This window comes from Zea mays, chromosome 7 (genome assembly GCF_902167145.1).
Source record: "Zea mays cultivar B73 chromosome 7, Zm-B73-REFERENCE-NAM-5.0, whole genome shotgun sequence".
Classification (NCBI taxonomy): Eukaryota; Viridiplantae; Streptophyta; class Magnoliopsida; order Poales; family Poaceae; genus Zea; species Zea mays.
This window is the reverse complement of record NC_050102.1, coordinates 16,069,583-16,083,956: the sequence shown is the minus strand read 5'-3', so window position 1 is coordinate 16,083,956 and position 14,374 is coordinate 16,069,583. Positions and strand designations below refer to the sequence as shown.

General features: G+C 43.3%; 1 protein-coding gene across 1 annotated transcript; it reads left to right on the top strand.

Moving 5' to 3' along the window:
- Window positions 1-4,423: 4,423 nt before the first annotated feature.
- LOC118473014 (ethylene-responsive transcription factor ABR1-like) lies at window positions 4,424-5,563 on the top strand. The gene has a single exon (XM_035961220.1). It carries the CDS (start codon window positions 4,424-4,426, stop codon window positions 5,411-5,413), a length of 990 nt encoding a protein of 329 aa, XP_035817113.1. The 3' UTR covers window positions 5,414-5,563.
- The last annotated feature ends 8,811 nt before the right edge of the window (window positions 5,564-14,374 follow it).

Sequence of the window (14,374 nt, the reverse complement as noted above, 5' to 3'; positions counted from 1 at the left end):
TTATAATAGTAGAGAAGAGATTTAGGAGAAGAGACGGTTGGACATCTTGCACCACCAAATATATCAGGTTTTGAGTATGCATATAATCGGGGATTTAAATCAAAATTATACTCCCTCTGTCATAAAATATAATTCGTTTTATACTAAACATACATTCATTAATCAACCTATAAATGTAGTTTGTATGTATGTCTATATTCATTACCATTGATTCGAATGCGGGCAGAAAAAAAGAGAGTTAGAAAGAACTATATTTTAGAACATATGGAGTGTATGGTATGCAAAGCACCCATATTTGTGCATAGTAAGAAGCATTATGAGCTTAGTATATTACTATGTTTTAAAGACCCATATATATATATATGCGCTTCCAATAACTAGAGTAAGCCATGGCCAGATGTGCCATCCGGTTGAACCGAATCAGGTTTGGGTGTCTATAAAATAACGGAGAGAGCGATAGGGCTCAGTTTTTAACACACCACCCTGGTGTACAAGCAACATCGTCCATCTAGGTGCGGGCGACAGAGGTGGTTGTCCGAGAGCGTGTGGTGGCGGCTCCCTGATCCGAGGACAAGCGGCGGCGACCCCGAGGCGCCGAGACGAGCGAGAGGCGGCGACACTCCATAAGCGGGCGTGCAAGCGGCGTCAGCACTCCTGAGGCGGGCAAACGACGGCTTCACACCCCAGGCCCCAGCGGCGGTGACACACCATAACCCACGAACGATGGTGGTGCCCTCGAAGTGCGAGCTATGACGGCGCCGCACGAGGCGCGAGGATCGACTGGCGTGCACGGAAGGCACGAGGTCTTTGATCCGACATAGTTCGGGCGCCCCAAGTGACGATGTCCATCCGATCTTGTATCCTCGACGACGTCCTCCGGCGACTACCTTCTCAAATTCGTGCTATATCTTATATTATTGTGTTTTATGCCTACCACATTCACTATTTATGCTAAAAACTGAAGGATTTTATGCTTGAACATAGAGTTCATACATCTGTTTACTGGATACCATATTTAGTGCATGCACATTAAAAAAGGAAATTCCTTGATTTATCTTGTTCGTAGTTACTATAAAAAATCAAATCAAATCACTTATGTTCGTAACTGCCAGATTTTTACTTCTGTAATAAAATTGTCCCTAATTCCTACGGGGGTTGTTACTTTGACCGATATTAGGTTTTTTATCAATTATGCTACACGGTGTAGGATTTTATCAGACTTTGTATAAGAATTTATGCTCTGTGTTACTGATGTCATCTAGTTTATTGCGCGTGTGCAGTGTAAACAAAAATATCATCCAAAATTTGCGCACATGCAACGGAAACTCCCACGATCTGCCGTAATATTTGGATATGTATAAAAATAGAAATCGCGTGCATGCGACTCCTATAATTTGACTCCCATAATTTTCGGATCTGCCACAAAAAGAAGATAATGAATACAAACACACCAGAGTTATCAACCTCTCTCACATTGGCTTGGTATTTACGCTCATAATAGCGGGTTTTTACACTCAAAACTGAAGACTTTTACGCTCGAACATGGTGATGCGTCCAACAGTGAACCATATTTTACGTATTATACCACATTGCATAAATAACTACACAATCTACCATAATTAGTATCAGTATATATCATAAACTGGTTCTAACGAGCCTAGCTGCATGGCTATTAGAGTTATCGTATATTTATGAAGGAAATAAGGTATTTAAATAAGAGTTTTTTTCTATGCATGCCAATCAATTTTCTTTCATCGCACATTCTTGTCATCCTAAATTTTTGCGCATACAGCTAGAAACAGATTTTTATGCAGTGTACCGTATAGCAAAATTTGTATCGGTATATGTCATAAACTTGTTCTCTAACTAGTTTAGCTACATGATTGTTGCAGCGATCCTATATTTATGCAGTCATCCAATTTTTGCGTGCAATCAGTGGAAACGAAAAATATCATCCAAAATTTGTACAGATGAAATCAAAACTTCCACGATCTGTCATAATTATCGGATCTACCATAGAAATAGGATTTGCATGTCCAGTGGTTGGGCGAGGTTTTTATGCTACCTTTATGAACTATTTACGTTGTTTCTGTTAACTTTTTATGCTATTTGCACACAAAAAACAGAACCGCTATTTATGGTGTGCGTCCCGCGTGGGGGGTGTTTGGATCTCGGACCGGTGCTTTGACTGACGCACGTAGGGGAGGTTTGACCTGATGTACACATACGTGGGGTGTGGGTGGACGCACCGGTACGGTCCAACCAGATCGCAAGAGTAGTCGATCAAGCTTTCTCTACTATTTGGAAGCCCAATGCTTACCTTCCATATATATATATATATATATATATATATATATATATATATATATATATATATATATATATATATATATATATATATATATATACGGCGCTGCTAAAATGCACCTGGGTGCATTCTCTATATTGAATGCACCCAGGCGTTTTCGCGCGCCTCCTAGCCCCCCGCCGCCGCCGCGCGCATCCCTTTCCCCGCGCCGCCGCCGCCTCCTCGATGCTCCTCCCCTAAATCCCACCGCCGCCGAGCACCCAGGCGTTTTCGCGCGCCTCCTAGCCCCGCGCCGCCGCCGCGCGCATCCCTTTCCCCGCGCCGCCGCCGCCTCCTCGATGCTCCTCCCCTAAATCCCGCCGCCGCCGAGCGCCTCCCTGTCCTCGCGCCGCCGAGCGCCTCCCTGTTCTCGCGCCGCCGCGCGTCTCCCTGTCCCCGCGCCGCCGCGCGCCTCTCTGTCAGCGTGTCTCTGTCCCCCGCATTTGAATAACTCTGAGAAATTTTGTTAAAAAATATGATTGCAACTGCTGGTCTGATGTAATTGCAACTGCTGGTCTGGTGTGATTGCAACTTCTATATAACTATGTCCAAAAATCTATTAAATAAACAAGATTGCAACTGCTGCTCTGATGTAATTGCAACTGTGGGTCTGGTGTGATTGCAACTTCTATATAACTATGTCCAAAAATCTATTAAACAAACAAGATTGCAACTGCTGGTCTGGTGTAATTGCAACTTCTGGTCTGGTGTGATTGCAACTTTTATATAACTATGTCCAAAAATCTGTTAAACAAACAATGATTGCAACTGCTGTCTGGTGTAATTGCAACGGCTGGTCTGGTGTGATTGCAACTCCTATATAACTATGTCCAAAAATCTGTTAAACAAAACAATGATTGCAACTGCTGCCTGGTGTAATTGCAACTGCTGTCTGGTGTAATTGCAACTGCAAGTCTGGTGTGATTGCAACTTATGTGAAGAGGTTGAGCCGTTCGCGGAGGAGCCGTTCACGGAGGAGCCGTTCACGGAGAAAGAGGGGCGGGGGCGGGAAAGTGAAAATATTCTGTCCGGAGCGTGCGGGAGGGACGAAACCGGCCTGGGTGGGACGGTTGGCTCGGACCTGGCACATAGGTTCGGCCTGGGTGCATTCTCTATATTGAATGCACCCAGGTGTAATATATAAAAACAGTATATATATATATATATCGAAGTCAGCAATGAGCTTAGCGCGCAACAACGGCCCCACGCTGCATGCCACTGTGTAGCCATGGACGATCGACGACGGATCCATGAAAATTCTGCGGTGTTTCCCTCCGTACGCCGCCATCCAATCTCTCTCCTCACGCATGCGTTAACGTAACCATCATCTAGCAATCTTTCTTTCTAATTGCCCCCTTCGGGCCTGAATAACTGTTGCTTGTATACCTCAAACAATTAAGTGTGTCCGACTTTAATCAAATATCTAAAAAACAAATATTATAATATGTGATCAGTATCGTTTAAAATTTAATAGATCACTGAAATTTATTTTTCATGAGGATAATTAAACTTATCCAGAGACATAAATGCTGCTAATGTTTTTTTTATAAACGTACCTAGTCAAACTGAATAAAGTTCGACAGCAAACATGTTTTTAGTAGAGACAGTTAATAAGGGACAGAAGGAATATCTCTCACATCTCCATTAGAAATAATATTTGGAGTACTGGAGCGGGAGGTGTGGCTGTCCGATCCCCCGTGCGAGGAACTGCATCTTGTCGATGCACTCGGCTACCGAACCAAGTCAAAAAATAAAGTATCCAATCAAATTAGGCTGTCATTATTATATAATTGGTTACTTGTCTTGTCGAGGAGCTGCTTGCTTGTTCTAAGCCATGCACATGCCGCTGCTTAATGCAGTGTACTAGGAGAGTTGTATATATAAGCACACCTAGACCACGGCGAGGTTACTAATTGCATGTTAAGCGGGAGCTTTGCATTGCCTAGCTAGCTGCAGACTCTAGAGTCGTCTAGCCCCAGCTACTAGCTAGCTAGCTAGCTAGCTCCACACATCGATTGCCACAAATCTGAACAAGTTGCGGTGCGTGTGCGTGTGCGTGTGCGTGTGGTGTGATCCATGGAGCCTCAATTCTGCAGCAGCTACTACTATGGCCATGCCGGCGGCGCCGCCTATGCGCATAGCGATAGTAGCCACTACGGCCTACGACGCTACGACGACGACAGCGTCGTCGTGGACAGCCACTGCTACTCCAGTAGCACCATGGCCTCTTCCGGCTTCGTCCAGCAGGCGGCCTCCTCCGCGTACTACTACTACGACCCTACCGCGTACAGCAGTGACCACCACCAGCACCAGCAGCAGCACCCTTCTTCCTCGTCGACAGCGTGGGCGTCATCGCCGTCGGGCGCCACCACGCCCTCGTCCTCGCACCACCAACAGCAGCTGCTCCGTTTTGGCGGCGGCGCCGTTGATGAGTACTACCAGGAGGACGGCATGGGCGCGGTGGGCATGGATCAGTCGAGCGCTCACATGGTCATGGGAGCCGCCAGCAGCACCTCCTCCGGCGCTTCGTCGACGACGAACACACCCGACTACCTGCTGCTGCAGGAGGAGGAGGCGGCGGCCGGCGGCGGCGGCGACGCGCCGCTGATCGGGGTGCGGAGGCGGCCGTGGGGCAAGTTCGCGGCGGAGATCAGGGACTCCACGCGCAATGGGCAGCGCGTGTGGATCGGCACCTTCGACACCCCCGAGGCCGCCGCGCTGGCCTACGACCAGGCCGCCTACTCCATGCGCAGCACGGCCGCGGTGCTCAACTTCCCCGTGGAGCACGTGCAGGCGTCGCTGCGGGCGCTGGGGCTCAGCGTCGACGCGGGCGGCTCGCCGGTGCTGGCGCTGAAGCGGCGCCACTGCATCCGCAAGCGCTTGCCCAAGAACAAGACGGCGGCCGGCAAGGAGCAACAGACGAAGGTGGTACTGGCGGCGACGGCGAGTAGCCGCCGCGGCCATGGGCATGCTGAGCAAAAGCAGGCAGCTTCTTGCGGCGTGCTGGAGCTGGAGGACCTTGGCGCGGATTACCTGGAGGAGCTGCTCGCCCTGTCAGATCAATGAGGAAATCGTCTGTGTCAACCACTCAACCGTCGTCACTCACACATGCATGTTTTATGCGCTCATGCTTTGGCATAGTGGTAATGTGGTATACATTTATCACTACTCATCTCAGCATGCCCTTTTGCTAGATTCTTCTTGCCAGGTTTTCAGTTCCATCCTGTACCGTGCTAATAATAAATTAGTTTATTCATTCTATATATTTCAGTCTCTAACTTTGCTTGGGCCAATATAAAAGAAGACTTCCAAACTAGGTTTATAGATACTCTTGTAGCTAGGTGGTTTGTGCTAGCTTCCATGATGACGATGAACCAATCAATGAAGCACAATTACCTTCGGTTGTTGCAGTTTATCCGTTGGTTCGGATTTGTCCACGTACCAATTACATTGCCATGTTTACTTGTCGCCGGGAGGCTTGAAACGTTTCCTGCTACTCAATTTAGAGTTTCACCTCTATAAATATACTTATAATTCGCAGGAGATAGTTATCTCATTGTAAAATCTTCTGCGATCTGTAACCACCAGAAAATAGTGAGATTATTGCTGACCGTCTTCCGTGGTTTTTATCCCTTCACCTTGGAGGAGTTTTCCACGTTAAAACTGTGTCGTCTCGGTGTTTGATCTACTTTGTGTCGTATTGATTCGTAACAGCATGGTTGTTAGGGAAGCAGTACACCTTCAATAATCTATGACAAATCAATTCTTACCTCTCTATTATCTAATACTGTTATGTGTTTATATTAAAATCACAATAGGCGCCAGTACAAACTTTTGAGTTTTACTTGAACCGAATGTTATTTTGAAGTACATATGTATAGAACTACACATATATAGGTCATGGAGGGAGGGATGGAGGGAGGGATGGAGAAAGCTACATTATTGTCTACTTCTCGGGCAAAAGGTAAAGAACGAAAGATATATTGATTGTTTGATCGATTGTTGGTGATTGCAATCGGCCGTACCCCTCAATATATATATAGGGGGAGGTCTGGCCCATTCCTAGGCGTCTCTCCCAACATCAACCGCAGGTTATTTCGAGGTATAAACTCTTGCAGAAAATGGATTAATTGCGCCTGATCCGATCTAATCGTGGACCGTCCGCGCCTAAGTGCAGACCATCCGGTCCTCGGTGCCGGACCGTCTAGCCGTGCCTAGTGCCACAAATGGTGCTCAACACATACCCCTGCGTTTTGGAGAAGCTGAGCGAACCAAAAGCACTGATGCAGGCTTGAATCAACTCGATGTGACCACCTCGGTTCTCTTAGGCATCTTGCCATATACTAGGGTGATATTGCTTCAGGGAACAACTGTTCAACGCCTTGTGCAAGTCTTCACCTTGCAATGTTTGCAATATGTAGGTGTTACCAGTTATTACCTGTGTGATCTTGTAAGGACCTTCCTAGCTTGGCGACCATTTCTCGAACTTTCGGTCTCTGCTCCTCAGTGGCAAGATGGTCTTCCATACCAGGTACCCTACCTAGAATGACTTAGTGTTAACCTTCTTATGGTAAGCTTTGGTTACCATGATCTTGTTTTTCTCGATCTCTCCCAGAGCTATCAATCTCCTGTCAGTCACTTCATCAATATTGTCCATCATCAAATTATAATAACCACTAACAGTTAGATCGTTCTGCCTGGCGAACCTGACAGCGTTTAGGCTTACTTCCACAGGCAAAAACACTTCCTGCCCATAAACAAGCTCAAACGGAGAAACTTTAGTAGCATGATATTTAGATATTCTATGAGCCCACAAAGCTTCAGATAAGATCTTATTCCAATGCTTAGGATGATCAAATATCTTCTTTTTATAAGGCTAATCAATATCCAATTACTAGACTTGGTCTGTCCATTGGCCTAAGCATAATATGGAGATGAATTGAGCTATTTGATCTTATATGATTCAGCAAACTCACGTACCTCCTTTGACATAAAAGAAGTCCCCTAGTCTGTGGTCAAAATCTAATGAATGTCGAATGTATGAATGATATGCTCAGTTATAAATTCAATTGCCTCTTTGTGCATCATGTTCTTTAGAGCAACAGCTTCAGTTTATTTGGTAAATTAGTTTGTGGCGACCAATACAATTCAATGCCCTTTTGATGATGAATGATGAATTTCTCCTATAAAATCCAATCCCCATCTCCTGAAAGGCCAAGATTTGATAATAGGATGTAATTCTGTTGCAGGAACTAGATGCAAGTCGCTGAATTTCTGACACACTTGGCATCCCTTCTAGTACTTGAAACAATCGGCTATCATATCAGGTCAATAGAAGCCAGATCTTCGCAATAACCACTTCATCTTTGGAGCCGATTGATAAGTACCACACATCCCTTCATGTACTTCGGCTATGGCTAATATAGCATCATACGGGCCCAAGCATCTAAGCAAGAAATCATCGACAGTTTGGCGGTAGATTTCATCATTAACTAAAACATATTTGAAAGTTGTACGCCGAACATTCCTATCTGACCTAATACTGGGATTACGCAGGTAATTAGTTATAGGCGCCCTTCAATCAATTACAATGGCTGCTTTATCAGCCGAATTAATTAAGAGGACGTTCCTAGTACCGCCGGACAGTCCAGAGTCCTTATCAGGACGGTCCGAGCCCACCACGGACCCGGCCATGCAACTTGGACGGTCTGTGACCTGGGATTTTGGCGTGACACCGGTTATCAGACTTTCGGTACTGTCAAATTTTCCTCGTTTTATCCGATAACCTTAGGCATCTTGTGTCAAATTATTAGCTCTACAATTCTCAGCTCTAGATATATGTCGAATGTTAAATTCGTCAAAAGAATGGATGAAGCCCCAACATTTTCAAGATAACTATTTAGAGTACCATGTAAACATTGATACTGCTCTAAAATTTGTTGGACAATTAGCTGAGAATAACCAAATGCCCTCACATGTTTTACACCCATATAATCTAGAAGTTCCTAACCAAGTAAGAGGGCCCCATATTCGTCTTGATTGTTAGTACAATAAGTTTTCAATCGGCTAGAGAAGTCAAAAGAGGTGTTACTTGGTGAAACAAGCATGATGTCAATTCCTTATTCTTAATTACAAACTGGTCCATCAAAATACAAAGTCCTGGGAGTAATAGTGAGATATGACAAGTCTAATTCATGAGGATCATCAATCTGATGTTCTATATAAAATCTGCTATGACCTGGCCTTTTATAGATTTTAGTGATTCATAGGCCAAGTCATATTCTATAAGTGCATAAGCTCATTTACCAATTCTACCGCTCATAATTGGATTTTGCAACATGTATTTAATCACATCGGTTTGACCAGAAACGGTGCAAGGACTAGGCAATAGATAACACATGCACTTAGTGCATGCATAAAACAGGCATAAGCATAATTTCTCAATGAAGGTGTACCTTATTTCAACATCCACTAGCCTCTGGCACCTTGGTGTCGCGGACGATCCGCCGGAAGGGCCCGGACGGTCCATGCACAGGTGAACTTTCTAAAAAGCTTCTTCTGTATATTCCGGACAATCGACTTAAAATTGATATAGATGTACTTATGCACCTGAGAAATGATCAACTAGGCAAACTAATTAGTACATAAGATTTATGATGGTCGTCAAGCACCAAAATTGATTATAGAAAATGGTTAAGGCCATTTTCCTTTCACTTGGTCACCCGAAACTTTTGCGAATTCAAGTATCCTTGTTCCGTGGGGTACGAGTGATAATCAAATCGGCTGTCATAAGGTTTCCGATATGACTGCCCCTAGGGGTCATGCTAACTCCGAGCTTATCTCAGAATGCCCAGTTATCTCCTCTCTTACTATGTCAATGGCGGTTGGTGGTAGCCCACCGGCCCTCTAGTTCAACTTAGTGTGGGTGTTTGGATATTATGTTGTTTCTCCACCCACTGGCATGGGTTTTGTGGGGCGTTAATGCTTGTCCTATGCAGCTCATATAGCTGGTCATCCCTTTCCGGCCTTCTGGGGGCGAAAAGTATTCGCCCCCTGTGTCTAGATGTCATATTACGGTGCTGGGGTGTTGTAGGATGTAGCAGGAGGTTTGGCTGAGACAGATGTATCGATGGGTAATAATAATTATCGTTAGGTTTTGTGTGCTCTACATAGGACTGTCTGGTCAAACATGTGGACCGTTCGGTTGTGCACGCGGACTTTTCGGTCGTATGGTCGGACCGTCTGGTGATGTATTCGGACTGTACGATGCTGTGCGTAGACAGTCCGAACTCATCATTTAGGGTTTGTGCGGGATGCGACGGCTCAGGCGCAAATTTCGATAATTTGGTTTGGAAAACAGGGCCGACCGCCGCTGGCCTGGACGGTCCGGTCATGCGCAGATCGGCGAGTTTACCCCTGATGTGCGCAGGAGGTTGTGGTTGTCTAGGATATGTGTCAATCGACATCCCATAAAGGGTTTGGGACTGGTCATGCCAATCTGCAGCCAATGAATTGCGTGGGTTATACCCAGTTTCAACCTCGTGCGGAAAATTTGCGACAGCAGATTTATCAAATGCACGCGCTAGCCTCTTATAATCACTTTGCATACCCCATATGATCTATTGCATTTGTTCTCGTTTCTCATCTATGTAAACTCTAAGAGATTGAATTTCAATTGTCTCGCTTACCTTGGGGGTAGCTGTAGCAGGTCGGAGCGAAGCCAGATCAATCGCCCGATGTCGGAGGACCTTGTGATTCCTGTCCACCTTGAAGTTGGCCAGGAAATTCGCCTACGCATCCTTGGTTAGCTGCTCCTTGTGTTCCTTGAACTCCTGCTGATCTTTAGCTGACAAAGTTTCCATAGTCGGCACGATGATATTGCTGGGAGAAACGTCAGAACTATCTTTTAAACCGGCCATTGAGGGCCGATATGATAGATCTTCACGCAATGTCCCCAGTGGAGTCACCAAAAAGTGTGTTGGCGCCGATCTGGGCACCAATCACTACGAAGTGTACTAGTGGCAGTGCTCTCTACGGCAACATGGACGGCCCGCAACCGAGGGCCAGACGGTCCGCGTGTGCGTAGGGGTGGTGGAATTCGCCAACAACACCTGGATCTCTCTCCCGGGAGGGACCCCGTGGGAGAGGAGACATCCTAAGGTTTGTCTTGGGATCGGCATACCACCCAAGACGCCTCTATACAACGTAGAGTCGGAGAGAGGTGAAGATTAGAAGGAGAAAGCTATGTTACTGTCTACTCCTAGGACAAAAAGGTAAAGAACGAAAGATATATTGATTGTTGATCGATTACTGGTGATTACAAGCAGCCGTACCCCTCAATATATATAGGGAAGGTCTAGACCCGTTCCTAGATGTCTCCCAACAGCAAATCCGGATTTAGGGGGATAAACTCTCGTGGAGAAGGGATTAATTGTGCATGATCCAATCTAATCGCGGACCATCCAGCCATGCCCAGTGCCACAAATGGTGCTCAACATGATCTTAAACACACTTTATCAAAGTCACGTTCTTTGTCGAGTGCAAAGATATTTACCAAGAGCAAAACAATCGTCACTCGGTAAAGATATAGTTTGGCGAGTGCAGCGTTCGGCAAACATGCGATTTGATTAGTGTCGCACACTCGGCAAATAAAGACACTCAGTAAAGAGCATTTTTACTTGTGTTGGACACTCGACAAACCGCCTACAGCAGCTAACGAGCGTGAGCTACCGTTAATTTTATCGAGTGTTCTACAACGGCACTCAGCAAAAGCAGTGTCTTTGCCTAATGTCCTTTTTTGACACTCGTTATTTTTTTCTTCTTACACCAAACTTTTTTTGTTATGATCTTATAGTACCTGAAACTACATGTTCAATTTTGGCATATTTCTCGAAGTCTTTACTTTATTTATTAAATTTATTTCATTTAATTAAATTTCTTCGAATAATTCAAATTTGAACTACAGGTCATTCGAATAATGGAAAAAATGAACGAAAAATGATATTCATCTTATTGAGTGTAAGTTGAGGCTGTATCTAGGAACAGACCAGAAATTTTGGACATCATATTCACGAAACAAGACCATGAACTTGCGGTCTAGCTATTTTTAAATTGTATAAAAAGCAAACAAAGTCAGAAAATCATGAAACTGGCCGAGATGTCATGATATCATATGCGGTGGCTATGATAAAAAGTTGACAATGTTTCGTGAAAGTTTGTTACGTACGATGCTTAAAAACCGAAGAGTCTCTGAAAGGTTGTTTGGATGGATGTAAAAAAACAAATAAAAAGGTTATTTCTGGCCACTCTACCTAGTGTTGCACTCAACAAAGGGTGTCTTTGTCGAGTGTTGTGTCATAATACGGTACAATTGATTTGCCTGGCCACCGAGGAACATGCTTTATCGAGTGCCTTGACCATGGCAATCGATAAAGGCATAAGGTTTGCCGAGTACCAAGGCCAAGGTACTGCGCAAACCCACTACCTTTATCGAGTGTCAGTACCAAGACACTTGGCAAAGACGTCGTCACTGTGGCGTCCACCATCATGGTGACTTTTCTTTATCGAGTGTCGGGTCAGCACTCATCAAGAAGCCTTCACCACTAATTTTTTTACCGAGGGCTCTTTGTTGAGTGCAAAAGGTCCTTTGCCGAGTGTATAAGACACTCGACAAAGAAGACGAGTCTAGTAGTGACAGGCAAAGGTGAAATTATAGCAAGGTAAACAATTTTGTGTTCATGAGCTCCCTCTCCTCATCCATGCATCTATCCATATATTGAATGTCTGCAATGCATTGCTTCCCTATTGGTGGGGATTTTATTATAAATTCTAGAGTAAGTTGTGCATCACCTCCTCACAAGTTTACATAGACCATGTATCAGAGATGTGACATGGATGCTTAGCCTTTCTATATCTATTTTGGACACTAGTACATAGAAGCTATATACTGGCGGTCGATGTCCTAAACATGTTTTGACTAGCGTTTGTGTTTTTGCTAGTGAGAAAGGACATAGAAAATGGCTATCTTCACTAGCATCATCCTTGGAACTTCTAATATAAACAAATTTACAATAGCAGTTCTCTTAACTAAATCGCCCGTATAAATTGGCTAAAACTGACAGTTTTGTTAAGAGGACCGGAGGAATAAATTAATTTGCATTAGTGGTTTTGTGAACCCGCCGCATGTATAAGCTACTTTTTAAAATTCAAAAAATCATGTTATGTTACTACTAAACCTTATCTAATCCTAATCGACTATAACAACATACCTAGATGTAAATTACAAGCAACTATATCTTGATGCATGACAAAACAATATATACTTTATTCTACCATATAGTCACCAGTCCAAGTATATGTATGAACCTAGCATACATATATACACATCAAAGCTTTCTCTTCTAATGAGTTCCATAAATCCCATGATAATCATATATATATATCCTAGCAATATTTGTAAGATTTATGTGCTTTAGCTTTGCTAACACATAGGTAGCATCGTGACATTTGCCGTCGAATCCAATAATTTCTTTCATGATGAACCGTCATGTCATGTCCTTACATATGTTTGTGATGCCACTACCATCGTGGTTTTGCATTTTGTGCAAACAATATACCAAAGAAAGTTTAATAAACCTTTATATTATATATTTTTAATGTTTGATATAGTGTTTCTTGTGTTTATGCTTATTATCTGTATGATTTGATATGCGTAGTCGAGGAGCTAAATGTGAGTGCCGACAAATTAACTCCTTGAGGTTGCTAGGCATGAATTTATTAAGGAAGGTGGGTATTCTTTGACCCATGTCCTATGAAATTTAATATCACAATATAAAGCTCGACCTGATACTCCTGTTAAGGATGACTAATGCTTTTATCTATATTGTTGTTATAACCTTGGGATAGGTTGTGATGTTGTAGCTTATGCTAGCACTTTACTTTACTTAAATAGACATAGGTCTTAGGGCTTGAGCATGTAGTTTTAGTCTCAAGTGCTTCATGCTAAGAACTGACTCACTAGGCAAAATATCTAGGACAATAGTGCAACCATGAGGCTAGTATGCGACAACCTAATGATAAATTTGACGAGCTAGTGTTGTGGTTCGCCTAGCATAAAGGTCATAGGGGGCTTCTCGGGGTATATGCCTTGTTCTACTAGGGATGAGTGCAACATTGTTGTTGTTCATTTGATTTTTAGGTCATCGCCTTAGACATCTGGCCTATATCTAGGCAACTTTGATGAAAAATTCAATGGACAACTACACACTAGTGACTCTTTGTAAAGGCTTTAAAGTGAAACTATGTCAATTCATAATTTATATTGTTTGAGAGTCATGACCATTTGCATACGGGAATCACGACTCATGGGTAGAGTGTACAACTTCTATAGAAACTTAAACAAACCGATATATTAATCATGCTCATGGTTATGAGCAGTCTAGTAACTCTTTGATTAGATAAAACATGGGTTGTGATGATGTTTATGTTGTTACTGCTCTACAGGATAATATACTTCATATTTTTTATTTCATGATATACTTCTATAACTAAAGTGGGTTTTGGTAAAGAAATTAAATGCCACTAAAACTTACCAACTAAAAGCTACTACTTATCCGAGTCCACATAAAGTCAGTCCACTTTTATCCTAAACGAGATATTTATTGTGTGCAATATGTGTTCATCCTAGCTTTCTTTACAACAATTATATTGCATTCATTGCAACCACTACTTAGAAGAAGGAGATGCTGGATATTATACTCAAGAGTTCTTGGACTACGATAAGTTTTAGGTGGGTGCCACCAGTTAGCTTGCTTGTAGATTCGTTGTCGCTTTTGAACACTTTCGTTAAGTTATTTGTATTTCGTTAAAGACTTGCTCTATAATAAGAGTTTAATGATTTATTATATAAAAAATTATGTTGAGATACTAATGATGCAAACTGTGTATGCTATTTTTATCATGGCATATATAGTTTGCACATGTCTATTGCTTCGAAACCAGGTGTGAAAATTAGCAATTATTGAGACA

What these genes read in the sequence shown, in the direction of transcription:
- LOC118473014 (XM_035961220.1), top strand. Translation starts at nt 4,424, where the DNA reads ATGGAGCCTCAATTCTGCAGCAGCTACTACTATGGCCATGCCGGCGGC.